The 27,510-nt window shown below is 52.9% G+C and overlaps 2 protein-coding genes and 1 long non-coding RNA gene across 14 annotated transcripts in view; 1 reads left to right on the top strand and 2 right to left on the bottom strand.

The window, feature by feature from the left end:
- LOC139361939 (uncharacterized) overlaps nt 1-7,688 on the bottom strand; it is a 28,733-nt gene extending 21,045 nt beyond the window's left edge. The window contains exon 1 of the long non-coding RNA XR_011619976.1: nt 7,492-7,688. This is a non-coding gene — a long non-coding RNA (uncharacterized lncRNA). The remainder of the gene's footprint in view (nt 1-7,491) is intronic.
- Nucleotides 5,725-18,696, top strand: LOC105480222 (cysteine and serine rich nuclear protein 1). 8 transcript variants are annotated; one of them, XM_011738797.2, is made up of 5 exons: nt 5,725-5,870; nt 13,806-14,050; nt 15,284-15,543; nt 16,096-16,410; nt 16,508-18,696. In XM_011738797.2, the coding sequence occupies exons 2-5, from the start codon at nt 13,846-13,848 to the stop codon at nt 17,495-17,497; spliced, it is 1,770 nt and encodes a 589-aa protein (XP_011737099.1). In that variant the 5' UTR covers nt 5,725-5,870; nt 13,806-13,845; the 3' UTR covers nt 17,498-18,696. The 8 variants fall into 8 exon arrangements, with proteins under 8 accessions (XP_011737099.1, XP_011737102.1, XP_011737098.1 ...); XM_011738800.3 differs by having other exon boundaries at nt 5,769-5,791; XM_011738796.3 differs by lacking the exon at nt 5,725-5,870 and adding an exon at nt 6,154-6,913.
- A 2,843-nt stretch (nt 18,697-21,539) lies between these two features.
- Nucleotides 21,540-27,510, bottom strand: part of LOC105480217 (tetratricopeptide repeat domain 21A) — a 31,650-nt gene continuing 25,679 nt past the window's right edge. Inside the window, exons 20-29 of one of the 5 annotated variants that reach the window (XM_071091460.1) lie at nt 27,294-27,482; nt 26,206-26,316; nt 25,343-25,424; nt 24,027-24,204; nt 23,475-23,636; nt 23,148-23,340; nt 22,824-23,048; nt 22,169-22,289; nt 21,933-22,043; nt 21,540-21,849 (exon numbers count right to left, since the gene is read on the bottom strand). In XM_071091460.1, the coding sequence (XP_070947561.1) occupies nt 21,677-21,849; nt 21,933-22,043; nt 22,169-22,289; nt 22,824-23,048; nt 23,148-23,340; nt 23,475-23,636; nt 24,027-24,204; nt 25,343-25,424; nt 26,206-26,316; nt 27,294-27,482 (1,545 nt within the window). In that variant the 3' untranslated portion in view covers nt 21,540-21,676. Of the gene's footprint in view, nt 21,850-21,932; nt 22,054-22,168; nt 22,290-22,823; nt 23,049-23,147; nt 23,341-23,474; nt 23,637-24,026; nt 24,205-25,342; nt 25,425-26,205; nt 26,317-27,293; nt 27,483-27,510 lie in introns of those variants that run through there. The other 4 variants (XM_011738782.3, XM_071091461.1, XM_011738784.3 and 1 more) reach the window with 4 other exon arrangements.

The raw sequence follows: 27,510 nt of genomic DNA, 5'->3' as shown, positions 1-27,510 counted from the left end.
GTGGGAGGATTGCTTGAACCCTAGAGGTTGAGAATGCAGAGAGCTGAGATTGTGCCACTGTATTCCAGTCAGCCTGGGTGACAGAGCGAGACTCCGTCTCAAAAAACAAACAAACAAACAAACAAACAAAAAAAAAACAAAAAAAGACTTCTGTACGATAAAGCATTCTATAAAGCAAGATGAGAGACAAACCAATAGTAAGTACTACTGTGTGACAGACAGACAAGCTCACCTCCTTCATCCTCAAAGACATAAAGCAACTCAGTACAAAATGAGTAAGGAATATAAACCAGCAGTTTACAGAGAAATAGCAATGGCTTTTAAAAGCCTCAGCTTCACTCGTAAAAAGAAAAATGCCGATTGAAATAGTAAGATTTATTTCTCCTATCAGATTGGCAGAGATTCACAGTTTGATAGCACCCAGTGCCAGGGAGGGTGTTGGGAAACACTCACCCTCAGACATTATTGGTTGAGAGTGAAATTGATGCAATTTTTGGGATGGTGATTTGGCAATGTCTTTCAAATTCCTTTGACCCAGAACTCAACTGCTTGGATTTTTAACCTACAGATCTATGCACAGAAGTCTTCCAATTTAGATAAATAAGAAATGTTCAAGAAATGTGCTTTAAGACAGTCTCCTTTCCTCATTTTTGCTTTCCAATGCAATGCTCAGTGGGCCTCAAAATTTGATGTGCATAAGAATCAATTGGAGGGCTTGTTAAAACCCAGGTTGCTGGGCCCCACTTGCAGAATTTCTGATTCAGTAGGTCTAGGAAAGACCCAAGAATCTGTGTTTCTAACAGCTTCTCCAGTGATGCTGATGCTGATGGTCACGGGTTAGAACTTGAGAACAATTGCCTTAGCCTGTTGAGAGGGCCAGGGTGGGTCTCCAACCAAGAAGAAAGCCTAGAGAGGGGAGTTCCTTTGAGGAGGAGGAAGAGTAAAAGGCAAGGTGGAGAGGAGCAGAATTCCCCTCAGGAGAATTCCCCTATGGAGAGGAGGAGGTCGTTGGGGTGGGGTTGTCCAGAGAGGAATGTTTGAGCCCCCTAAGGAGCCAGGACCTTAGCCCCTATTTGCAGCCTCATCAAAGAGTCTTCCCTTCCCTCTGCACAACCAAGGATGGCTCAGAAACAGCAGGGCCCATCGTCTATGCTCAGTGGATCCACGGGCTTGGAGAAGGAGAATATTAGCCACAAGCAGACAGTATGGACTGAAAATCAGACAGCTAGGTCATCCTAGACAGGTGAAGGCATCCCCAGTCTTCACATAGACCTCAGAGGGGTGGGGTTGGGATGGCACACAGGAGAGTGTCTCTGCTGACTGAAGGGGAAGCTCCCCTTGAGACTCAGCTGCTCAGATTTGATTGCGGGGGGCAGATTTCTTTTTAACAAATCATGTTGGAAAAAGTAGATATTCATATGCAAAATAATGAAGTTGGACCCTTTCCTTATTGTCATACAAAATGTATAAATGGATTAAAGACCTAAACATAAGAGCTAAAACTATGAAACTCTTAGATGAAAAATAACTTGAAGCTCCTTGCACTTGAGAGTCATGAATGGAATAAAATTCTTACCCATCTGCGACAAAATAAGAAATATATTTGGTCTTCGTCCCTACTTTCTTGCTCAGAGTTCCTTTGGAATTTCCTGAGTGATAGGATTTATCCTTCAGGAGCCCCTTACAGTTACACCTGAGTCTATGCTATTATAATAAAGTTATTAAGGGTGGGGCCCTTAGCCTCAGAATGAGGTTGGTCACCAGAAAGACCAAGGGATTAGAAGGCTAGAACTTTCGACTCTACCCATCAACCTCCGGGAAGGGTAAGGGGTCTAGAGATTAATCTCTACAGCAACTCCTGAATGATAAGATGGAATGAGCTTCCAGGCTGGTGAATGCGTCCACATACCAAGAGGGAAGCACACCCCAGGGCTCTAGACACTTCTGAACCTTACCATCTGTTTCTTGTCGTCTGGCTCTTCGTTTGTATTCTTTATAATAAACTGGTAAGTAAAGCACCTCCCTGAGTTCTGTAAGCCATTTCAGCAAATTGTTGAACCTTAGGAGGGGGCTGTGGGAACTCCAGCTATAGCTGGTTGGTCAGAAGTACAATAGGCTTGGAACTTGTGACTAAGGTCTGAGATGAATGGTCAGTCTTGTGGGACTGAGCCCTCAAGCTGTGGGGTCTGCACTAATGCTGGGAAGTTAGTGTTCAAGTTGAATTGTTGAACACCCAGCTGGTGTCTGGAGAATCAGATAATTGGCTGTAGGTGTTGGAAAACTCTCCAGACCATCATGCCAATTTAGATGAAGAGAAACCAAACAGCTGAACCTGACCTGTGGACCCCAGATATACCTCACTGGTCTAGAGATAGATTATTGGTGAAAGGCTGAAAACACTGGCTCCTTTTTCACAGTAATGGCACTATGATTGTCATTAACTTCTCCCCTATTTAAAAAAAAAAAATCAGGGTAAAACTTAAAGTGAACAAATCTTTAGTAAGGAACTAGAATCTTTACATATGTATATACCTGTCCAACTGCTACACAGATCAAGATATAGAACATCTCTAGCACCCCAGAAGGCTCTTGTGCCCCTTCCCAGTCAATATCCCCAAGGCAACATTATCTATCACTGTGCTTTAATTCACCTGTTTTAACATTTAATATAAATAAGTGGAATTATAGTTACTCCTCTTTTAAAGGTCGCACCTCCCAGTACTGACACAATGGCAATTAAATTTCAATCTGAGTTTTTGCGGGGACATTCAGACCATAGTATTGTATGAAGCAATAACTTGTTATTTTTCATTGTTGTGTAATATCCCATTATATGATAACAATTAATTTTCACTTACCTATTAGTGGAATTTGCATTGTTTTCAGTTATGGGCTGAAAACATACATAAAACCGCTATAACATTCTTTTAAATGTCTCTTGGTGTGTATAAGCGCCTTGTTTCTCCTGGGTATATACTGAATAGTGGAATTATTTCCAATTGTTTCCAATTATAACCCTCATTAACTCAAGTGCCCAAACCTGCCCAGTTCCCTGATTGTGTCAATTCACCCCCTCATCAACAATGTACGACGGACCAGGTGTGGTGGCTCATGCCTGAAATCCCACCACTTTGGGAGGGCAAGGCGGGCAGATCACTTGAAGTTAGGAATTTGAAACCAGCCTGGCCAACATGGTGAAACCCTGTCTGTACTAAAACTACAAAAATTAGCTGGGCATGGTGGCATGTGCCTGTAGTCCCAGCTACTCGGGAGGCTGAGGCAGGAAAATTGCTTGAACCCGGAAGGCGGAGGATGCAGTGAGCTGAGATCATGCCACTACACTCCAGCCTGAACAATTTACAACGGATCTGGTCAATTCTCAATTTTGTCATATTTAATATTGTTAGTTCCTTTGATATTAGCTTTACTAATGGGAATAAAGCATTAATTTTTAATTTTAAAAAATTTTGTTTAAAACTTCTGATAATTTTTATTTACCTAAAATTGGTGGTTCATGGATGCTGAATGTTGGAGAAACTGTTAGGACTCTTCCAAGTATTCAGAAATTCCTTGAGGATGTGTGAGTGTGTTTCTGCCTATATATATGCCATAACCACAGATGGATACTGCTCCAGACCCCACCCTTATTGCTTTGGAACAGACCTTTCTTTTCCCCATGAATAAGAAGAGTTTACTTGGGATCCCAGAGGGAGATGTTTCCCATCATCAGCAACATCTGGGGAACATCTGGCGAGTCCATCCCAGGACAGGGAGATGCTTTTCTGGAGAACACACATCACTTATTAGATTCTTTTTATTCTCCTGTATTTTCCCTTGTTCTCTTTTTCTCTTCCATTAGACTCCCCACTCTAAGCACCACTCCAGCCCTCACCAGCCAACTTCCTAGCCTGATTTCTATCTCATCTGGTTTCCCCAGTATACAACCCAACAGGATGCAAACATAGGCAGCATGAGAGACCCTCATTAATTCTAGTGCCCAACCCTGCCCAGTTCCCTGATAAGCAGGCAGCATCTTCTAGAAACTGAGTCAAGGAATGTTGAAGCTGGTGAGGGTTCTCTTGTCCAATGCCTCCCTTCTACAGATTGAAAAGCTAAAGGCCAGAGAGAGAGGGGAAGGGAGAGTCAGGGACAGAAACCAAATGAGAACATCACTTCTGGGTATCATGGAAACCCCTCTTCTGCTGGAAACTTGGCCTGGAGATTAGAAGCAGGCAGGAAGGCAGGCAGTGGAAAGGATTCCTTGGGACCAGCAACGTCTGCAGCCAGCAGCCACAGTGAAAGCACAGCTGAGGTCTGAGGTGGGTGGTGGAGGATGGGTGGCCTGGGGGGTTACCCCTTAAAGCCCTGAGAGTGGAGTCACCTCTAGCAACAGACGCCCAGCTTTGTAGCCTTTAAGCTCCTTCCTGCGCATTCTCAGCTACACCATAGCTTCAGTGTGCTAGCTGTGTATCCATCCACTGCCACCTCCAGCCCTGCCCTCTCCTTGAGCCCTAGCAACTTTACCCATTTACTAGGCACATGTTTAGTTTACTCAACAAGTTCTTATCAAGCGTTGCAGATAGAGCAGTGATCAAGTCCAACATTGCTCCTGCCCTCCCACTGCTCACAGACAACACACAAGGAAATGCACAAGGAAACCACACAACTAAGTGGGTGCAAGGCAGGTGCGAGGTGGGATCAGCATCCTTGAAAGTTTATACTCTGAGAACTGACCACTGGCCAACAGGGCTGGAGAGCAGTCATCAGGGGTGTGAGGTGGAAATGTACAGGGAAGGCTGGGACAGAATCATACCTCATGTGTAAAATAAAACCGAATGCAGAAGGACTAATGTTACAAGCACATGAACTGGCCAGGCGCGGTGGCTCACACCTGTAATTCCAGCACTTTGGGAGGCCGAGGAGGGCGGATCACCTGAGGTCAAGAGTTCGAGACCAGCCTTGCCAACATGGTGAAACCCCATCTCTACTAAAAATACAAAAAAACTAGCCAGAGGTGGTGGCACATGCCTGTAATCCCAGCTACTTGGGAGGCTGAGGCAGGAGAATCGCTTGAACCCAGGAAGCGGAGGTTGCAGTGAACCAAGATGGAGCCACTGTGCTCCTGCCTGGGCAACAGAGCCAGACTCCATCTCGAGGGGGAAAAAAAAAAAAAAAAGCACATGAACCAACAAAAACGACACGTTCACACATTAATGGCATTGAAATGGTCGCGGGGGAGGGAGTGGGAAATGAGGGTATGAAGAGAGAGGTTGGACTGCGAAAGTGAGAAAGGGCCAGATTATTCCGGTTTTGTAGGCCCCAAGGAGTTGAGACTTCATCAGGAGGGTACTGAGAAGCCACTGGAAGCTTGGCTCCAGCTGCCCAGACACCTCCCCCTGCAGGCCCCCAGGTACACACTCAACGCATCCGGAAGGACAGGGGCCTTTGTCTTCCCCCAACCTGCTTTCCTCCTATTGTTCTTCCAGGAAAGGTAAAGTGGAGCAGACCCCTGCCATTCTACATACACATCTGAGGCTGAAGAGGGGCTCTCACCATCGTCTCCACCCCAGATACCATTCAAACAGGCCAGGAGGTCACCCCCACCCCCAACCTGGAGGAAGGTAGAATGGAATCCTGAGGGCTGGGCTAGTGGCTGACAGCATTCATCTAGGACAGTCAGAAGAACCCAGAATGCAGCGGGAGCAGGACTGGGAGGGGGAGGGTCAGGCTCCCACGAAGGCTCCCTGGAGGAGGCAGTGCAAGCTGAGCCCTTAAAAGCGTTGGGATTCTGGTAAGCAGAGAGAGGGCAGGAGAGCATTCCAGTCGAGAAGACCGGCTGCAGCAAAAGCGTGAGGGTGGAAACGCTCGAGGTGATGGGTAGACCCGTACCTGCGGTTGGGAAGTGGGGCTGAGGGTGGGCTCCCAGGCCAGGACTTGGTTGCCGGGGCAAGTCGTACCGGGAGGGTTGGCCCTGAGTCAGGAAAGGCCTTGGCGGGAGCAGAGAAGGCAGTGGGCCATTTTAAGTGGCCAAGATCTGGCCCGGAAGAAACCAGACTTTTTATTTTTTTAAGGGAAGGTTGAGGTGGGAGTGGGGAAGCTAGTTCCAAGAACCCCTAGTTTGGAACTTCTGCAGGGAAGGGTCTCTTGGCCCGTGGGCAGGGGTGAAGTTCAGGCCCACTGATTACATCCATCCTTCCCGCTCCCCGCCTCCCTGCTCCCCACACACCCCAGATTCCTCTCCAGCCACAGTTTACTTTTCCGACGGATCTGGGGGTGGGTGGTAGGTTGGGGGCGGAGGAGGGAACGTTTAGATTGGAATATAATAAACTCCCTCTAGAGGGGTGGGGGTGGATAGCGTACGGGAGACGTCGGCTGTGCCACTGTCTAGCCCCTGGCCTTGCTCCCGGCCTCAGTCTACCCATCTGTAAGCTGGGGCGGTGGGGCGAGGGGGGATCTCTACTCCCGGCTCTGCCAGCTTGAGTCGTCCGCGCCTTTAGGGACGGTGCTGGAAGCGGGGCGGGGAGGGCTCTGGCGAGAGAGGGCTGGGGGCGGAGAGCGGCGGAGGCGCAGTCGCCGGGTCAGAGTCCGCAGGGAGGCCCCCAGGCCGCTGCGCCAGGCTCCAGGCGGGGGAGGAGGCGGCGCCTCCGGGGCGGGGCTGCCGGGCGGCCTGGCTGGAGGCCCGGCGTGCGTCAGCGCAGTGAGCCCCGGAGTTTTCCACTGACGAGGAGGGCGGAGCGGCGGGCGGGGCTGGGCGCAGCCAGTCTCCCGCCGCCGCCGCCGCTGCCGGACGCGCAGAGCTAGGGGCGGCTGGACCGACGGCTGCCGGGCCGAGCGCACAGAGTCGCGGCGCTGGGGGCGTCCCCCGCCGGGACGCGGGTCGCGTCGTTTTCCTCCGCGAGCGTCCGGATTGCAGGTGAGCGCCGAAGGGCCTTGGGCCCGGCAGGACGGGACTTTGGGGAGGGGGCGTTCAGCGCGAGTGGCACTGCCGCTCCTGCCTCTTGCGGTTCTCTCCTCGGCACCCTGAGCGGGCGCGGGGGCGGGAGCTGCCCGGCTTTGACGGCGTGCCGCGGCCGGAGTCGGGGGCCGGGGGTCCGGCCAGCGGGAGTCGCAGGTTTTCTGCTCCCCTCCCCCGCCCGCCGCGGTAACCCCGAGAGAAGTCACGGCTCCCCGAGCTCTGCGCGAGTGGGGACAGAGCAGGGCTTGCGCGCGAGCGGCAAGGCGACGGGGGCGTGCGTCCGCGGGCGAGTTTCCTTTTGACCCAGTTGCCTGAGAACTTTTCAGAAGTTCCTCGCGTGGCCGGAGCAGGTGACATTTGTCGCCTTCCTCCTCGGGCTCCCCCCTCGGGGAGGCTGCGGGAGCTGCGGCGTGTGCCGGGCGCCCCCGGCCGGCGGGGGTCAGGGAGGGAGTGGAGAGATGAGCGAACAGGGAGGCGCGGTGAGTCACGGACCCCGGGAGGGAGGGAGGGAGGGAGGGATTGTGTCGTAGGCTCACCTGTTTGTCAGTCGCCGTCACTCTCAGAGGCCACTGCTGTGAGTCACGGGCGCAGCTACACCGGCCACCCGCAGGCACACGTAGACTCTCTCCCACGCACTTCTCCTCCTTCCGCAGCACGTACTTCCTCCCCTTCCTCAGTTTCTCCTCCCCGGGGCCCATTCACAGGCACGCACTGTGGAGATGCCCACACCACAGCCATAGTCACACACTTAGTCACTCCCGCTCCTGGCACAATCACACACAGCCGTAGCCCACACTCCTGACACCAGAGAGTCCCTCCCCGTGTCCTGCTGCCCACCCAGCACCTCCACCCAGAAGTCTCAATCCTTTTGGAGAGTAACTCATCACCTCCCCCGACCCAAATCCTTGACAGCCCTGCCCTCTTCTTTCACCACATCCCAGTATCTGCCTTTCTCCTATGCCCTTGGCCTGTCCTCTCACCTGGCCCTGGCAGCACCTCCAACCGGTCACACCCCCTCCACTCCCGGTGCTGAGCCACGTTTTTAAAATGCAAATCTGGCATTGTCACTCCCTAGTTAAGCCCTCTGTGGCTTGCCGTGCCCTCAAGCTAAAGCCTGCCCTGGAGCCCAGGATCAGCCTCGCGGGCTGCCCCTCCTCCGATCACACTCTCCTGGTCCCTCCTCCTGTTTCTTACCCATGCGGAGTCCCTATCTGGAACTCTGCCTACTTTCCTTCCTCAAAGAGACCTACCTTCACCCCAGCCGTACCCTGTCCCACCCTTCAGACCCTCCATCCCAGCAACCCACTCTGTTTGTCCTCCCTGCTCAACTCAGAGCTTCAAGAGGGCCGCAGTTGTGTAAGTCTTGCTCCCTGCATGCGCGAGTGCCTGCCACAGTGCTTGGCACGTATTTGTTGAGCTTGGTGCCTATTTGTTGAATGAATGAATGAATGAATGAGAGAGGGAAGAAGGCCCGTCTTAGGTGGAGGAAGCAGTCATTGTCAGGTGCAATGTCCCTTCTGCAAGAACAAGTGCCTCATGTAGCCAGCATACATTTGGCACCTATCCAGTGCCAGGTCCTGAAGGCCAAAGCTGAGGAGCCATCCCCTCCCCCAGCTCTCCTTCAGAGGGATGCTTGGGGAGGAAGTGCCAAGGCTTTCGGTCTGTCCTCTCTGGGCCACCCAGGCTGGTTTTTCAGTGGGGACTAGAGGTGCTGGGAGGTGCCCTCCCCTTCTCCCAGGAAGTTGTTCCTGAGGGACAGGGGTCATGTGACCCCAAGTGTTTTGGGGGGACTGGCCAAGGCCTGGGGCTCAGAGGTTAAAGGACACATTCTTCAGATTCCTGAAGGGGGATGGAGGCAGCTAAAGGTGCCCCCTCCCTAAGACTGGCTTGGGCTGAGGCCTGGGGCACTGGTGGGACTGCCGAGGTGGACAGAGGAGTTGCTGTGACTTTTTCAATCCCCGCCCCCACTTCTCGAAAACAGCCCTTGGTTGCTTGGTGCCCAGGGGTGAGGTGGCCTTTCCTGGATTCGCATAGTGTGACCTGAGTGTGTGGATAACCGTGGCCAGTTGAGTGGGGGGTTGTCAGTGCCTGTGTGTGGTGGCAGGAGGGCTGCCCAATTGTCAGGGCTCAGATCCCAGAAGAAGCCTGGCTCTCTGATTCAGGGCCTGTCTCTGGGGTTCCTCGGCGGTGAGGTATTTCTGTCCAAGCCAGCTCCTGGGAACTGCTTTTCCTTCCTCCAGGACCCTAGGGAGGGGGCTGTGCTCACCCTGGGAACACTGCCATGGTCAGAATCCTGATTCCTGGGTAGCTGCTGAGGGCCCCTCCCCCCACCTCTGACTCACTGTCTGACACTTAGATTCTCACTATCTTTCATTCCCTCTTGGCCTCTCCTTGTCTCTGGCTCAGTCTTTTTGTCTCATCTCCTGCCTCTGCCTCTTAGCCTCTGGATTCCCACGTGGAACAGAGGAACACGAGAACCAGGGGCACTTCCCCCGCCTCTCCAGAAGGAGTATCAGGGAGGAGGTAATTTCTCATTTCATTCCTGCGCTGCAGATTTGGAAGGGATTGTTCATCACTAGAACCTGCAGCATGACTGTAGCTTCCCTGTGTCTCTGTTTCCCTGTCTGTAGGCTTGGAGGTCATAACCTCCTCACCTTAAGTTCTCTTTCTGTGGACATCCCTTAGGCAGAGCCGCAGTGTGTGGCTGAGCCTGCTTTCCTGACATCTCTCTCCATCTGTTACCTCTTGGGGAACCGAGGAGCCTCCTGGGATTGCGTACATTGGCACCTGCCTGCAGCCTGAGCTTCCCTCTGTTGCCCTCAGAGCCACCCCTTTTGAGCACCATTCTTGCTTGTACCCTCTGGCACAGCTGGGGGATAGACATGTGATTCTCCTCCTGCCCCTCTTAAATTAACTGTGACAGGAGCAGGAGAAGGTCACAGTGACCAGTTGCCCTCAGCAACCTCATGTGCATAAGATTGCCTGTGCAATTGGGTCTATACCCGATATGCAGGGCTAGTCTGCTTACCTCTGGTATTATCAGGTGCCCTCTCTATGCCAGACTCTGTCCTAGACATGGGCACAGGGGCAGCCAGACAGAGATGCCCTCAGCGTGAGGCAGATGAGCAATGAGGCCCCTGCAGTCTGATCAGATAAAGTCTGTGATGGGGAAATACCAGGGTTTTTGGGAGCTGTCTTACTTTGGGCTGCTGTAATAGAAAGTCCACAGACTGGGTGGCTTAAACAAAAGATTTATTTTTCACACCTTGGGAGGCTGCAAAATCCAAGATCAAGGCTCCAGTCAGCCTGATGAAGTCCCTCTTCTTGGCTTGCAGATGCACACCTTCATGCTGGGTCTGAGCTCACATGTTGGAGAGGGAGACCATCTCTTTTGTGTCACTTCTTATAAAGGTGCTAATAAGGTATCATTCGTGGCCTGATTACCCCCCAAAGGCCCACCTCCAAATACCGTCACACTGGGGATTCAGTCTCAACATAAGAATTTTGATAGGATACAAATATTCAGTCCCTAGCAGGAGCGCAGAGAGGCAGGAGGAAGGAGTAGGAGAGTCAGGAGGCCCCTCAAAAGATGACTTTCTGAAAGGGAATGAGGCTGGGTTGTTCCAGCTTTGCAGAGGCCAGGAGGTGAGCGCCATGGTGGGAACTGCAAGTTCAGCTGGAGTATAGAGAGCAAGGTGGGGAGAGGGAAGCAGTGGCCAGGTCAGCTTCGGCTTTTTGAATTCTGGACTTGATCTTAATGTCAAGCTTCCCCAAGGGGAGCTATAGAGGCTATAGAGTGGTTCTAGGTGTGGCAGTGGCAGGTAAATGTGTGCTTTAAGAAGGTCATTCTGGCTGTAGGATCAAGAATGGCTGGGGAAAGAGGGCAGGAGCAGAGGGACATGGGGTAGCTGCTGTGGGGACAGAGACATGTTAAGGTTAGTAACGTTTTAAATTGATAGTAACCTAAATGCGTAAGTATATAAATCGTATGAGTCCATAAGATGAATGTTTACAATTTTAGAGTTCCATGTAACCACCCTGCAGATGAACATAGAACTTTTACAGGTCCCCCAGCCCTTCCTATCCCCGACCCCAGAAAATTTCCCTCATGACTGTCTCCAGGGTGTCCTTCTCCCTCCCCTGGGGAACCACTGCTCTGACTTATATCATCACGGAGTAGTTCTGCCTTTTTTTTGAACATTTGCATATATCTTGTGTCTGGCTTCTTTCACTCCGCATGATGTCTGTGAGATGCATCTGTGTCGTGTGCATCCAGGAGCTGGAGCTCTTTTTTTTTTTTTTTTTTTTTCCAGTGTGGAATAACACATTCACTGAGCACTTATCACTAATCTAAGAACATGTGACATGTATTGATGCTTCTCAACCTCCCAACCCTATGAGGTCTTAAGACAAAGAATTGGAGGCACAGAGAGGTTAAGGAACTTGCCCAGGATTACCCAGCCAATTAATAGTGGAGCCAGAGTTCAAAAGCAGGTAGTCTGGTTCTGGAGCCGAAGTTCTTAACACTATGCCACGTGGCCTCCATTATACCTACTGGGTCTGTCCCTGGCTTTGTGTGGATTAAATGGATTTACGTGAACTCCCAGGCATGGGGTGCCTGGATGTAGATGGAGGGAGAGAGAGGAAGGAGTTGAGGATGACTGCAGGTTTCTGGCTTGAGTGACTGGGTGGGTGGTGGGGCTGTTACTAAGATAGGGAACACAGGAAGAGGAACAGATGGCATGGGGGGTGGGGAACAGAGACAAGGGGTTCGATTTGGGGCCTGCAGAATTTTATGTTTCTAGGGGATGGCTGGGCGGAGACACCAAGTGGGCAGCGGGTCCTGGGGGATCTCAGGCTGGGTGTGTGGTGAAGGAGGCGTTCACGGCCCTGTAGATGGCATCTGGAACCTGGGAAAGGATGGGGTCTCTTGGCAGGATGCAATGGGGACAGGATGTGTGGGTGGTGTTTGTCCATATGTGTGTTTCCGTGTGGTCTGTGCATGTGTGTACACGTGTGTATGCCTGCCTCTGGGTCATGAATCTCCCACCTCCTGGGAGAGCCTGCAGGTCAGCTGGGAGCTGGGTTGTTTTTGTTTGTGGTTTGACCCTGCGGGGGGGGGGGGGGTGCCAAGCCTGAGAAACTACCCACGGAGAAGCCCCCGGAAACATCTGTGAGTCTTCTTCCCCCAGGCGCAGGGTGGGGGATTGGCCAGGGAGGGAGATTTTCTTGCTTCTCTCACGCTTGCCTAGGGGAGGCTGTCCCTGGGGTAAACATTACCCAGTTAGTAAGGTTGACAGCAAACCCTACAGGATTCGGGGACTTCGTAGGTGGCTGGGCAGAGGGGGAAGGAGTGCTTGGAAAGGACACCTGAGTAGAGGAGACCAAGACAGCCTTCTGGTTGGTTTTTCCTGTTCTCTCTCATTTCCTGTGATGGCAGTGGGGGAAGGGTTCCCCAGCACTGGGGCCTCGGCCTCAGCTTCAACTTCCTTTCCCTTTCCCTCTGGTGACCTCCCCGAAGGCCCAGCTGGAGCAACAGACACAAGGTAGCTGTACTCAGCGTTTGGGATGGAGTCTTCTGGGGCTTGCCAGACCTTGGGAAGGGCCATTATTCGCTGAAGCATTCCAGGGCGGGAGCCCCAAGTCTCTTCTGCTTGGATAAGGCCAGCCAGCTGTGGGAGTGAGTCTCTGGTTAGACTTCTGCTGAAGGCCGAGACTCTCACACGGGAGACAGTGTTGTGTTGTGGGGTGCTCCATGTCACGAAGCCACAGACAGGAGAGACTTTGGACATTAGGATCAAATGAGATGTGACAGAGACAGCCTGAGTGGCTGTGGTCACACAGGCCTGGAGGCAGGAGACTTCTTGACAGTGGAGCGGGGGTTTCTAAGGGAAAGTCTGAGAAGCTCCCACACCGGGAGGGAAAGGGCTCAGAAACTACTCCGTCTAGGAGTGGAGGCCAACGTCAAAGCCAGCCTGTTCCCCAGAATGCCTGGCTAGCCTGGAGCAAGGGCCCGCAGCCCTGCCTATGTGCAGGGTGGCGTGCCTGTGTGGGTGTGCTGGAGGAGGAGGAGGAAGCAGAGCCACCATACCATGGCCGTGCAGGCTGTGCGGGCTGGAGGGCGTACACACACACACACACACACACACACACACACACGCACACAACACACACACAACACACACACACACACACAACACACACACACACGCACACAACACACACAACACACACACACGCACACAACACACACACACGCACACAACACACACACACACGCGCGCACACACATGCACACAACACACACACGCACACAACACACACACACGCACACAACACACACACACACACACACACAACACACACACACGCGCGCGCACACACACACGCACACAGATGCGAGCTGTGTGAATCACCCAGCCTGTGAGTCAGCCCCCAGGATTCCTGTTGGGGAATGAGTGAGACCAGGCTGAGGTCTGTCAGTCCATCTGTTGGTCTGTCTGCCTCCTTCCCCTGTTGGTGTGGATGCGTGTGTGTGTGTGTGTGTGTGTGTGTGCGTGTGTTGTAGGAGGTGGTGGGGAAGGTACCTAGTGCTTGGGAAGGCTTTGGGCAGAGGTGGGAGTTTGACACATCAGGCCATGGATTTGAACATTAGTTTGGAGGGAGGGAGGTGCTGTGTCTTGTGCAGAGATCCTTCTGGAGACCGTCCTCCGCCACACGGCGCTCCACAGGCAGGGCTGGAGGGCAGAGGCCAGTTTCTGGGATGCCTTGGAGGGTCAGTGGGAGGGATGATGACCCTGGCTGGAAGCCCACCTGCCTGCCACTTAGAGCTTTCTCATTCCCACTCCAGGCTGTCTGTCCCCAGACCCCAGAGCACCTCCGGCACCACCATGACTGGGCTGTTGAAGAGGAAATTTGACCAGCTGGATGAGGACAACTCCTTGGTCTCCTCCTCCTCCTCTTCCTCTTCCTCTCGCTCCTGCTCCCCAAGCTCAAGCTCTTCTGTCTCCCGTGCCTGGGACTCAGAGGAGGAAGGCCCCTGGGATCAGATGCCCCTGCCTGACCGTGACTTCTGTGGCCCCAGAAGTTTCACCCGTGAGTCCTCCCTCCCCAGGGAATTCCATCACCTGCCTTCCTTCCTGAAAGATGAAATGTAGAGGTCCTTGACAAAATGCCTTTGGCCTCTGGAGGTCACGTCCCCGTGGAGGTAGCTCTCACGAGCTGTGATACAGTGGTCACTCAGTGCCCACTGTCCAGGGGTACCTGAGCCCAGCTAATTCACCTTTGACCTTGGGAGTAATGACATCCAGGATGCAGCTCTGCAGAGTGCCCTCAGGGCCTTCCCGGTCTGGCCCCTCCCTTCTGTTCCAGTTTCGTTTCTCCAATGAGCACCCTACCCTCCTACAAATGGAACTGCTGGAGTTCCCCGCCCGCCCCATGGTTCTCTGCCATGGGGCCTGTCAAGCCGGTCCCTCTCCTGTCAAAATGCTGTCCATTTTGCCTGAACATAGTGAAAAGGGGTTTTTCCTGGTTATTTTCAAGCTTGCATAATTGTGATTCCAGACTGACGAACGTGGCCCTAGAGCAGTGTTTCTGGACCTTATTTTTCATTATTGTTCCCCAGGAAGCCTATTAAGACATTTTCTCCTTAATTTCCACCCCCACCATGAAATTTTAATACAATAGATGTGCTGTTTACCTTTTTATGTACTGTATGTATATCTGTGCATTACACATAAAAAGAATATCATTTTTAGCACATGTGATCTAACAGTATAAACAGAAAACCTTTTAGAAGGGAATTCCCCCTGGTAGCTGGGTATAAAATTAATACAGTAAGTTGAAATATATGGAATTTCCAATATTTCACCATTACATGGTAATTTATTATGGTTCAACCTAATGAAAATACCAGTACGTAGCTTACTAATCAATAAACATTAACTTGTAAAGGGAAAGCCTTTTTAAGCCTGTTGCAGAACACAGAAATCCTACAAATCAATAAAAAACAATAGAAAACTGTACAAAGGACCTGTACATGGCTAATAAACATAGCAGAGATGTTTAATCTTACAAATACTGTCATTTAAACTGGAAAATAACAATAAGCCAGTGCTGACATGGGTGTGATGTTCAGTTTCAGCTGCTCCAGTCCCAGCCACACAGGCTCCTAAATTCACATTTCTTTTTTCAAAGTGGGCGGAGAGGGAGGAGGGGGAAGGCGGGAGGCGGGAGGCGGGAGGCGGGAGGGCAGTCTGGCATGATCTTCCTGGAGGTATGTTGTGCCTCACTGAAAACTAATTCCCAGCATCTTTGCCTGCTTTCCAGCCCTGTCTATCCTGAAGCGGGCTCGCCGGGAGCGCCCAGGCCGTGTAGCCTTTGATGGGATCACCGTCTTCTACTTTCCCCGTTGCCAGGGCTTCACCAGTGTGCCCAGCCGTGGTGGCTGTACTCTGGGTATGGCCCCTCGCCACAGTGCCTGCCGCCACTTCTCTTTGGCTGAGTTTGCACAGGAGCAAGCCCGTGCACGGCACGAGAAGCTCCGCCAGCGCTTGAAAGAGGAGAAGTTGGAGATGCTGCAGTGGAAGGTAGAGAGAGCCCTCTCTGTGGCCCACCTCCTAAGGCAGTTCCTGGAGTTCTAACCTCGAGGGGTGGGTGTACCAGGGGTGGGTGCTGACTTGCTCATTATGTATATGGGGAAACAGGCCTGTGGGCCTAGTGATTGGCTTGACTGGAGTCTGTTGCCTGGGTTGTCTGCAAACAGGAGGCACAGAGGAGGGCTTGTGTCTATTTGCTGCAGGGGCTGGGGGCATGATACCTGAATCTGAACTTGAACTTTCTGGAGAGGGGGATGTGAAGCTGATATGAATTAGGGGGGTGCGTATCTGTCTGGTTAGGAAAGGGAGTCTGTCCATGATCTAGGGAATGCCATGAGTAGGATATCTCTTTTTTTTTTTTCCCAAATGCCCTGAGGACTGTATTCTTGGCTGTCCTGTTCACTGTCGTACACACAGTGCCCATCACAGATTAAGCACGAGTAGTGGGAGGGTAAGCACATGGGGAGGGTTTGTCTAGTGACAGTAGGGCTAAGCCCATGTCCACGTCTGTACCTCTCACATACCTCTTTCCTGTGGATGCAGCTTTCGGCAGCCGGGGTACCCAAGGCAGAGGCAGGGCTACCACCTGCGGTGGATGCCATTGATGACGCCTCTGTGGAGGAGGACTTGGCAGTCGCTGTGGCAGGTGGCCGGTTGGAAGAAGTGAGCTTCCTACAGCCCTACCCAGCCCGGCGACGTCGAGCTCTGCTGAGGGCTTCGGGCGTGCGAAGGATCGATCGGGAGGAGAAGCGGGAGCTGCAGGCACTGCGCCAATCCCGGGAGGATTGTGGCTGTCACTGCGATAGGATCTGCGACCCTGAGACCTGCAGCTGCAGCCTAGCAGGCATCAAGTGTCAGGTGTGGTGGCTGGACTGGGCTGGGATGGGGAACCTGAGCATGGGGACTTCTTTGCATTCCACGGTAATCCTCACTTGTACCTCTACTTTCTGTGCAGATGGACCACACAGCATTCCCCTGTGGCTGCTGCAGGGAGGGCTGTGAGAACCCCATGGGCCGTGTGGAATTTAATCAGGCGAGAGTTCAGACCCATTTCATCCACACACTCACCCGCCTGCAGTTGGAACAGGAGGCTGAGAGCTTTAGGGAGCTAGAGGCCCCTGCCCAGGGCAGCCCACCCAGCCCTGGTGAGCAGGCCCTGGTCCCTGCTTTCCCACTGGCCAAGCCCCCCATGAACAATGAGCTGGGAGACAACAGCTGCAGCAGCGACATGACTGATTCTTCCACGGCATCTTCCTCAGCATCAGGCACTAGTGAGGCTCCTGACGGCCCTACCCACCCAGGCCTGCCTGGCCCTGGCTTCCAGCCTGGCGTTGATGACGACAGCCTGGCACGGATCCTGAGTTTCAGTGACTCTGACCTCGGCGGGGAGGAGGAGGAAGAGGAGGAAGGGAGTGTGGGGAACCTGGACAACCTCAGCTGCTTCCATCCAGCTGACATCTTTGGTACTAGTGACCCTGGTGGCCTGGCCAGCTGGACCCATAGCTATTCTGGCTGTAGCTTCACATCGGGCATCCTGGATGAAAATGCCAACCTCGATGCCAGCTGCTTCCTAAATGGTGGCCTTGAAGGGTCAAGAGAAGGCAGCCTTCCTGGCAACTTAGTGCCACCCAGCATGGACGCTGGCCAGAGTAGCTCAGTGGATCTCAGCTTGTCTTCTTGTGACTCCTTTGAGTTACTCCAGGCTCTGCCAGATTATAGTCTGGGGCCTCACTACACATCACAGAAGGTGTCTGACAGCCTGGACCACATCGAGGCACCTCACTTCCCCCTGCCTGGCCTCTCTCCACCTGGGGATGCCAGCAATTGCTTCCTGGAGTCCCTCATGGGCTTCTCCGAGCCAGTCGCCGAAGCCCTAGATCCCTTTATCGACAGCCAGTTTGAGGACACTGTCCCAGCATCTCTAATGGAGCCTGTGCTGGTGTGAGGACCAGGATGCCTTTTCCCAGCCCCAAGGGACCTGTTGCTGCTTTCTTGTAATTGTGGGGCTCCCCAGAGTCTCTGTAACAGTCTCCCACTGGCTGGCTCACTCACAGGTGCCATGCGCACACTCCTGGTTTTCATACAGTTCTCTGGGTTTATTTATTTGTTTTAACTTTTCCGTGCTGAAGAGAGGATTGGGGGGAGGGGCTTCCTGTTTCAGCTGCCCGGACCCCCACACCCACAGTTTGCTCTTCCATCTCCACAATGTGAGCCTGGAAGAGGAGAAAATGTGGCTCCTCTGGAGCTTGGCAGACCACTTTTCGGTCTTTGCATGATGTTCCTTAGCCCAAAGACGGTGAGACAGGGCTGAAATCAGGTGGCTTCTGCCATGCTGAGCCCTAGACCCATGGGTGGCTAAATCCTCTGGACTGTGAAGACTATAATTTATTTCCATAATTTATTTGGAGATTGAGGAGGCTTTGGTTGCACCTCTCTGGCTGGTGGGTAGTGCCGGGGTGGGGTGGGCACAGGCCCTCAAGGAGCCCCTTTTGCCTTGTAGTCTTACACCTTGCCCTGCCTGGGCTTTGGTGCAGACTGGGTGTGGATTTGAGCTCTATGATCTATGTTTGCTGCCTGGCTCCTGGATGGCTCTGCAGGCAGGTGCTGGCCAAGGACATCATCTAGGCACGGGGAGAGGCTGGGCTAACCAGCTGTGACCAAAACTCCCTTCTGCCCCACCCTGCCCCCTCCACTTCCTGCCCTCTGTTCCATCTTCCCCTTCCCCAAAGGCCGTAGCCTTTATTCCAGGCCCAGGGATGTAGGAGGGGGAAGGAGGAAACAGGAGGCCCAGAGAGGGCAAAGGGCCTACCTCGGGCGCGAACCATGCCCCAGACTATTATCTCAGGGCTTTCTGGGCACTGCACTTTGGCCTGGCCCACCTGCCCATGCCCTGAGGCCAGTTGGTGAGGGGTGGCTCCTGAGGGCTTTTATACCCTTTGTTTGCTAATGTTTAATTTTGCATCATAATTTCTACATTGTCCCCGAGTGTCAAAACTATAATTTATTCCATTTCTGTGTCAGTGCCAAGAAACGCAGGCTCTGGGCCTGCCCCCTTGCCCAGGAGGCCTTGCCAGCCTGTGTGCTTATGGGAACACCTTGTACCTGAGCTTACAGGTACCAATAAAGAGGCTTTATTTTTAACAATGTGGTCTGTATTTCTGGGGTGGGAAGCAGGGGTACACCCTCAGGGGAATTGGGGATGGGGGGACAAGCCCTGTAGAGGGCAGTATGGACACAGGCTGTGTCGGGGGGTAGAAGTAGGCATACCCAGCATATTGGGCCTCTTTCCAGGCAAGCCAGTCAAGTTGGAGGCAGGAAGCCAGCTGAGAGGCTGACCAGGCAGATAGAGCACTTTTTCCTTTGGATTAACCTGTTCCTCTACAGTGGTGACCTGGGGTGGTGGGGAGGAGCAGCAACAGGGTCTTCTGACAGGGGGCCATCTGCTGGGGATGGTTGAGGGCAACCTTCTTCCTACACACCCACACTGAGCTGAGGCCTTGTCCTGAGGGTGAATTCACCAGCCTGGATGGAGGCAGGGCAAGGGGATATGCCTGGTCAAGGCCTGGTGATGGCCTTACTTAGCAGCTGTGGTCCATGAGGACTTGAGCCAGGGGGTCAGTGGGAAGAGCAGGGGGGAAGCTGCAGAACCTCATCCATCTGCACTAGCCAGACCTGTCTGACCTGTCCCTGGCAGCCCAGCTGGGCTGCAGGCCAGAGGAGTAGGCCACACCCTGCTCTGGGGAGCCCCAGTCTGGAGGCCTGAGAAAGATTGACTTCCCCCTTAGGAATGATAGTGATTTGTACAAGAGCTGGAAGGAGGAACTGCCAGAGGAGAACTGATTTGGGTTTCCTCGCTCTAATTCCCTGCCTTGGTCTGTACTGGGCTCACTCATCTCTTTGGCTTGACTGTTAAGAGCACAGAGCCAGAATGCTGGGCTTGAATCTTGGCTTTTCTACTACCTAGTAAGGTGATTTCTGCGAATTACTCCCTCTGTGCCTGGGTGTCCTCGATACTGCATGCAAATAGTGACACTACGCACCTCATAAGCTTGTTTAGTTCATATTTACAAAGCCCTTAAAGAGTGCCTGGAACATGCAAGTCCTGTGTACGTTTGCAACTTGCATCAATTTTCATGTTTCTGCCATTCTTTCTCTGTATCTTTAATCCTTTCTTTTTTGCCTGTCCTGTCACCCTTTAGGTATCTATCTCTTGCCTCTGGACATGCATGGACATGACCACATGGCTGTATCAGTGCCATTAGAGGACTCATGCTTTGGAATCTGGCCTGTGGTGGGGCAGTATGTCCCTGTAACCAGCTTAGCTAGGAATAGCTAGGCCTTTGTCTTCTCAGGGCAAAGTGCCCCGGTACACTAAGTTGTCCTGTTTCTTCTTCACTGGTGCCTGGAGACCCTTTTGTAGAGATTACTTCGGCATGCACAGTCCAAAACCTGGGTTCTTCCAAGGGCTCTCAGGGTCACTCTGACTGGCCTGGTGGTCTGGGTGGCAGCCCTCAGCTCCAGTACTCTGGCAGGAAGCCCCAACAGGCTTCCACCCCATGGACTCAGCCCAAGGCTGGACAGAGGCCTGCCTAGTCCCATCTAGGGCCACAGGGTTCTTAGTTTTTGTTTCTTTGTTTTTAGATAAATGAAGACAATCTAGGTTTTACAGCAAAAACATGATTAATACACAATCCCTTTACAGGATCATTCTCCATATAGATAGACCTGTCAACAAACCTGTCCCAACAAAACTGGGTTGTAAAGCAGATCACAGAAAGGGGACTGGGTTTTCCCATAGGAAAGATAGTAGTAACCTGGGGAAAGCATTCCAGATCCCCAGCTTCTATCAACAAACCATACATGTGATCAGCAGTGTGTTATAAAAACGAGGCTCAGCAGCCATCCGAGTTACACTGTTCCAAAGGGACCCTTATCTGTCCACTGTTCCCAAACCTTAGTCACTGGACAACTGCTCTTGAAAACTCTGCCCATATCTGCATTCTACTTACTCTAAATAATTTTTCTTCAACTATATCAGTATGCTTAAAAGTTAAACCCATCCCATGGAACAGCACCCGTAAATTCCTGACTTTGCTGTGCTACTTGGTTTTCTATGTAAAAACGATGTGTAAGCACACCGTTATTAAACTTTAAAATGTTTGCTGTATATCACTGGCAGAGAGTTGTGCCATGATTTGGGAGACATCTAATTTCCTGCCACAAATGGGGACACTAAGACCCAGAGAGGGGAAGGGACCTGGGAAGTCACATTCGGAGATCCTAGGCTTCCTGACTGTCCTGAGGCCAGACTGTCCCATTATTGGCATCCTTAATGACATCAAGGAAGAGTGATATTGGGAGCACAGCAAAGGTGCCCTCTGTCACCCTCTTGCCAGTTGCAGTTAACATTATTCATCTAAATAGGAACCACTGCATTTGCCCTCTTAGACATTAAAAGGGTTTCTGTAGGATGTTAGATGGCCAGTGTCTTTTGTAAAAGCTGAAGTGGGAACTATTTTTTCTTGGAATGTATTTCCTTGTGCCAGGCGAGGGTAGTCAGGTTTGTCCCAAACTGGTAAGGACCAGAAGAAGCCAGCTGGACTTGGTGGGGAGTAGGGGGGAGGTGGCAGGGGAAAGGGAAACAATGCATGGACAGGGTGGGACAATGGCCCTTGCACCCTGCAGGCCCTCTCACACAGGACCTTTTGCAGCTGATCCTCCTGTCTGGGCACACTGCCCACAGCATCCTGGGCCCACCGCCAGGCAGACTCAGAGGGTAGCATGGAAGGGAGGAGTAATTGCTTCTCTAGCTCCAGGATCCTGGAGACCAGACAGGAGAAGGGCAACAACCATTGAAAAATAGCTGAAGGGGATCCTTTTCTACCACCATTCCACTAGAAGCCCCCTCTTTGCTCCCCTTTGCCCCCTCAAAGAGTCTGGGATAAAAGCGAGGTCTGTTAGAAAGCACCCAATGAGCCCAGCAAAAGTTAAGCCAGTTGATGTCTTTCTTCCCAGAGCAACATTTCTTGTGCCTTAAAAACATAAAGCTTTGGGATGACCCTTAGGTCAGATGAAACATGATTCAAAATAAACCACATACACTATAGTAATGGGGAAGAAGGTGTCATTTTCTGAATCCCTTCTCCACTGGCCCACTTTCCATCCCTCCACACAACTTCAGTAGGTTGATGGCTTCTACTGCAGGCCCCTTGACCCCAGCTAGGGCCTCAGGGACCTTCGGGCCTTTTCCAAAATTTCCTCCCTGATCTTGGGGTAGTTGGGGTGCTCCCTGAGGACCTGGAACAGAGAATGGGTATGCAGTATCAGGCAGGGTTCCCTACCACTACACCAGGCCCTCCCCGCCAAGACTGCTGGCTTACATCGTGGCAGATTTCGATGGCCTCCACAAATTTCTTGTCCTTCAGGTAGTTGAAAGCAAGTCTGAAGCCTACCAGGGGCATGGAGAGCATAGATGGTGGCACCCTGGTGACCTGAGAACCCCTATGGTTCTCGTAACAGCCAGGGTACAGGCCTTGAGTTCTGGGGTCATGGTGGGGATCCTCCTGCCCACCTCCCTCCCATGTCCATTCATGTGCACCCTGGCTGGTTGCCTTACCAATGGCAGGGTTGGCGTGATGACTGTACTTCCAGGCCAGTTTGTAGTTGGTGACTGCATCCTTGTAGGACTGCTCCTTCTCCATGATGAAGCCCATGTACTCATAGGCCTTGTAGCAGGACTGCAGGGAAAGCCAGTTAGAGCCTCTGCTGGTTCCCTGGGCCAGGGTGGGACTAGGACCAGAACCAGAAGCAGGCAAGGGACAGAAGTGAGCTGCCATAAACCAAACTGCCAAGGGACCTCGGGGTACCCCAACCTCTGCAAGAAGCCAACTGTGTGCCCTCCTCTCAGCTACCCCAGACACTGGTGTAACCCCTTTCCCTGCAGCCCTCCTGTTCCGCCACTCCCATTCCTGGCCTGCTCTGACCTGCAAAAGTCCCTCCAGGTTGGAACCCTTGAAACTTTCCCATCTTTTTCTGTCATTTAGTGTTCCCTCCTCTGGACATGACACGACCCTGTGTACCTCCTCTTACCTAGTCCATTGCCCTTGATCCTCATTCCTATTCTGGTCTGTTGCCCATGTGCCCCTCTCAGCCTGCCTCTTCCTGACTAGTTATTCCATATGACCTCTGCCTGCAAAGCCTGCTTCACCTTCCTGGAATGCCTAGAACCCTTTCTGCCACCCTGCAGCCCCAGTGTGTGTGTGGCCCCTTGCCTTGTTGTACTGCACACAGCGCCGCAGCAGTTCTAAGGCGAGGTCAAACTTGCTGCCCTGGCAGTAAATGTCGGCCAGCAGGAGCCAGCTCTTCTCCAAGTCCTCAGCCTCACTCAGCACCCAGGGGGCCTTGGCCAGGCGCTTCAACTGCATACGTGCCTTGGGGATCTGCTTCAGGAACACATAGGCTTGTGCCAAGGCCAGCAAGGCAGGGACACTGTCCTTCTACACATCGGGTGGGAAATGGACGTCAGCATGCCTTGGCCGCCTGGTCAGCCTCAGCCCTGCCATCTGCCCATGCCCGCCAGTCCCCACCAGCCGCACCTCAGCCTGCGCTATCTGGATGAAGCTGCCCAGTGCAGCCTCCATGTTAGCCTTCTCCTTGGTGGCCAGCCTGCAGAGGCCCTGCAGCAGCCGCAGCTGGGTCTGGCTGGAGGCTGAATTCGGGTAAAACTCACGCAGCAGTTTCTCGGCGGTGCTCACGCCCTGCTGTTCCAACTCCTTCTTCTCTGTGTAGCTGCAGGCGTTAGACTTGGGTGTCAGACCCGGGCAGGTGGCCTGCCTGCGTGGCCCTCACCTGGCTTCAACCCAGAGGCTGCAGGCTCTCTCTAACTTCCCCAGGGTTCCGCCTCTGCCTTCACGGGCCCTTACTTGCTCTCGGCCCCCTGGTTCTCAAAAGCCTCTCCGCCCACAACCTCATTGTCTGGATTCAGACAGATCTGCACCATGTGGTAGATGGCGCTCTGGCCCCAAGTGCTGTCCTTGCGTGCCTTGTTCAGGAACTTTAAGGCTTCGTTGGGCTGCCCTATGTGCCTGTAGTGGAGAAAATACCAAGAGTCAGTGAGGGAAACTGAGGCCCAGACAGGGCAGAGATATACAAGGGCCACTTTGTGAGTCTGCACAAAGCAGAGGCTGGATCGCTGGTTTCCCAGTTCCTCTGGAGGAGACGCAGGCGTCGGACCTGGGTGTCGGATGCAGGCCAGTGGCCTGCCCAAGTGGCCCTCACCTGGCCTCCATCCAGAGGCTGCAGGCTCTCCCCGACTTCCGAAGGGTTCCACCTCTGCCCCTGTGGGCCCTCACTTGCTGGGCCTGGGTGTCCTGGAGGCAGAATGTCCGCTCCCTTTGTGCAGCGCAAGGGCCTGGCCTATCTGCCAGTAGGGCTTCCTGCACACAGCTGCCCTCAACACACCACACCCAACTCACCAGCAGTAGATACCTCTGCAGTAGTTGAACCCTGGTTCCAAAGGCACCCGGCTGGACACCTTCTTGGCCAATTCAAAAAAGGCAGGAATGTCTTCAAGTTTACCACTTCTTCTTAGCAGATCGATTAATTTATTCAATACCAAAAAATTGTCTAAAATAAGAGACAGAAATCTCCAGGCTGAGATGCCCAGTAGCTGTATCAGATGAGGGTGCTGGGCCCCTAGGAGAGGCCAAGAGATACTGCCCATCTGGGCTGAGCAGGGACATTCCAACAGTTCCAGGGTTGAGTAAAGAATAATACTAATGCTTAAAAATAGTAAAGAATAGCAGCTAACACTTACATAGCATTTATATTGTACCTGGTATTAAGTGCTTCACCTATACATTAACTGCAAGATTAGGTAGGTACCTAATCCTTTTTTTTTTTTTTTTTTGAGACGGAGTCTTGCCCTGTTGCCCAGGCTGGAGTGCAGTGGCACGATCTTGGCTCACTGCAAGCTCCGCCTCCCGGGTTCATGCCATTCTCCTGCCTCAGCCCCCCAAGAAGCTGGGACTACAGGTGCCCGCCACAATGCCCGGCTAATTTTTTAATATTTTTAATAGAGACAGAGTTTCACCGTGTTAACCAGGATGGTCTCAATCCCCTGACCTCGTGATCCGCCCACCTCAGCCTCCCAAAGTGCTGGGATTACAGGCGTAAGCCACCGCTCCTGGCCTAGGTAGGTACTCTTACTGTATCTGTTTTACAGATGAGGACACTGAGACATGGATAAATAATTTGCCGAAAGTTGCACAACCAGTTAAGTGGTAGACCAGGACTCAGACCCAGGCAGCCTGGCCCCAGGACCCATACTCCTAACCATGGTGACCTCCTGGGCCTATGGGCACACTGCCATGGGCCTGCCAGGGCTCCAACCTGAGCCTTAGGTCTGGCCCCTCTCCCCAGCAAAAAGGGGTGGTTTTATGCTGCAGTGAATGGGAATGAAGCTATACAACAGAGGAGAATTTCTAGTCTCTCCAAGTGGCTGTGACCTCAAAAGGGGACTGTGTCGAGCCCCACTGGCTGTGATTTGGGGACAGACATGCTGTCCTGGGTCCAGTGCCAAGTCCTTGAGACCAGGAACTGGCCCCTTGGACTCGGGAAGGGCCAGCACGTTCCATTGGGTCTTTATCAGTTTCCTGCTTCTCTGGAACAATCAGGGAGGAAGGGGCTTCCTCCGCCCAGTCAGGAAGGAGGGAGAGGTCCCACCCTTTTCTGGGAGAGTGGCCCTTGCTCAGTGGGAACTGGTGCAGGCAGTCTCCATGGGCAGAATTACCTGGCACTTTCTCCAAGACTTGGTGGTAAAGGTTGATGGCCGCTTCATGTTTCTGTTTTCTAAACATCAGGTCAGCCATCAACTATCAGAAAACACACAAGCTCCAGATTTCCCAACAGTGGCAGCTTGCATGGGTGTAAGGGGAGGCGGGGGGTATGGGGGTGATGGTGGTGGTAGGAAGGGAAGGTAGAAAAGGACTTGCAAGGCAGCCTCCCCAGGCCTTGTGAGAAGCTGCCACAGGAGAAGCCTGAGGGTTTCTCAGGCCCCCACCCAGAAGGTGAGGACTTCCCAAGGTGGGGGGCAAGAAGAGCTGGGTTGAGGATGGATGTGGGAAGGTAAGGCCAGTGGTAGAGACCAGTGGGGCTTTTTGATAGCCTACAGGGAAAGCCTCTCCACCCATTCTGAGAACTGCCAGGCAATAGAGGTAGGGATGAGGACCCCTCCTTGTTCTGCAAGGGCTCAGCTTCTGCTCCTGGGCCAGCCCTGGAGGAGGTCTGGATGATAGGGAGGAGAGAGGCAGAACTGGGGAGGGCTTTTCCTGAAGCCCCAGGAACCTATCCCACCCTTGCCTTCACCTACAGTGGATGTGCTTTCCCCTGGGATGAATCAACCTCACCCTACCTTAGACTGGCCCAGGAGGTTGATGCTGCCCACTGCCAGCCAGCCCACCCCTTCCGGCTAAAGGGCAGAGTAGGTGCAGCACTGAGTCCTCTCTGCCTGACAGCTCCTCAGAGGTGTGTCAGTGAGGCATCTGAGGTTATGGGGCTATGGGGCTAGGAAGTAGCCTGCATCTGGTCACAGGGACCCTGGGAAGGGAGGAAGGGAGGAAGAGAGGGAGGGAGTGGGTACTGGGGGCTTCCTACCACAGAAGCAGTCTCATGGTTCTGCTCAGTCTGCAGGAGGATGGCACAGTGCTGCTCACACAGGTCCAGGTGCCCCTGGAGCAGGTAGAGCTGCGCCAGCTCCAGCATCACCTGGGACAAGGCCGGACATAATAAACTAACTAGTAAACACCATGGGAAACCCCTGGGATCATCCTTGACAGCTCTTCTCCTCACACCCCACTTCTATCAGCTCTGCTTTCAAAATATGTCTCAGATTCCCCAAGTGAACATCTCTGGCCTTCCCCTTCTCCCACTCAGTTCTCCAGTCATACCCTGTGTCTTACTAACCTCTGAAAGTTGGGCCAAGCTAACACATACTCATCCTTCAGCTTCAACTCTGGCCTCACTGCTCTGAGAGTCCTCTGTGCCCCAGATTCTGGGGCAGGTACCATTCCTCCAAGTGGTGCCCTGCACCCCCATGCAGGCATGTATTGCCTGGCATTAGTGCTGCCTGTGCTCTCGTCTACATGCCCTTACCCAAGGGTAATCTGTGGGCAGTGACCAAGCCTTGCCCCACTGTGTCTCCAGAGCCAGGCACAGTACTTGCCACATATTAGATTAGGTATCTGTTAAATGAATGAGTATTAAATGAATGAATGGATCTGTCACTAAGCTCTTCATCTACTGTGTTGGCATGAACTCCAACTACGGTTCCCTTATCTGGAGCCACACCTCCCTCACAACTCTAGGCCCTCTTGGAAGCTCAGCCTGCACTTCATGCCCAAAGTGCCCTGGCAGCTACAACCCTCATCATCTCCCCACCTCCAAGGGGGACTTGAAAATGTCAGACTAATGTGACTTTCAGCAATGTCTTTCCCACTATACCCTTCACATTTGGCTATGCAAGGTGAGCCTTGCTCCAAGGGCTGCAGCAGGTGAGGTCCCAGGTCAGCAGGAGCAGGCACCTTACCCCAGAGGCCACTGTTAGCCGGCTTCCCATGCCCATCATATCTGTGACTCCTCAGGGAAGAATGGAGAAGGAACTGGCCCCTGCACCTGGTCAGGGAGCTCAGCAAGGCATTGTGCCCTGAGGGAGAAAGCAGCCTCTTGCTTTGAGGGTCACTCACCTTATTGTCAGTGGGCAAGTAGGAGAAGACATCCTTATAAGACCGTACCGCCTTGTCATACTCTTTCTCTGCCAGGTAGTGCTCTGCAAACTGGATGCAGATAGAGGCTGCCAGTTGCTTCTGGGAGGGGATCATTTCTGGTTGCTCCAGTGGAACTCGCTTCAGTATCCGAGACTGGAGGTCCAAGGCCTTAGGAAACCAATCAAGCCAGGATCAG

Source organism: Macaca nemestrina, chromosome 2, assembly GCF_043159975.1.
Source record: "Macaca nemestrina isolate mMacNem1 chromosome 2, mMacNem.hap1, whole genome shotgun sequence".
NCBI classification, from domain to species: domain Eukaryota; kingdom Metazoa; phylum Chordata; class Mammalia; order Primates; family Cercopithecidae; genus Macaca; species Macaca nemestrina.
This window is presented reverse-complemented; position numbering and strand designations above follow the sequence as displayed.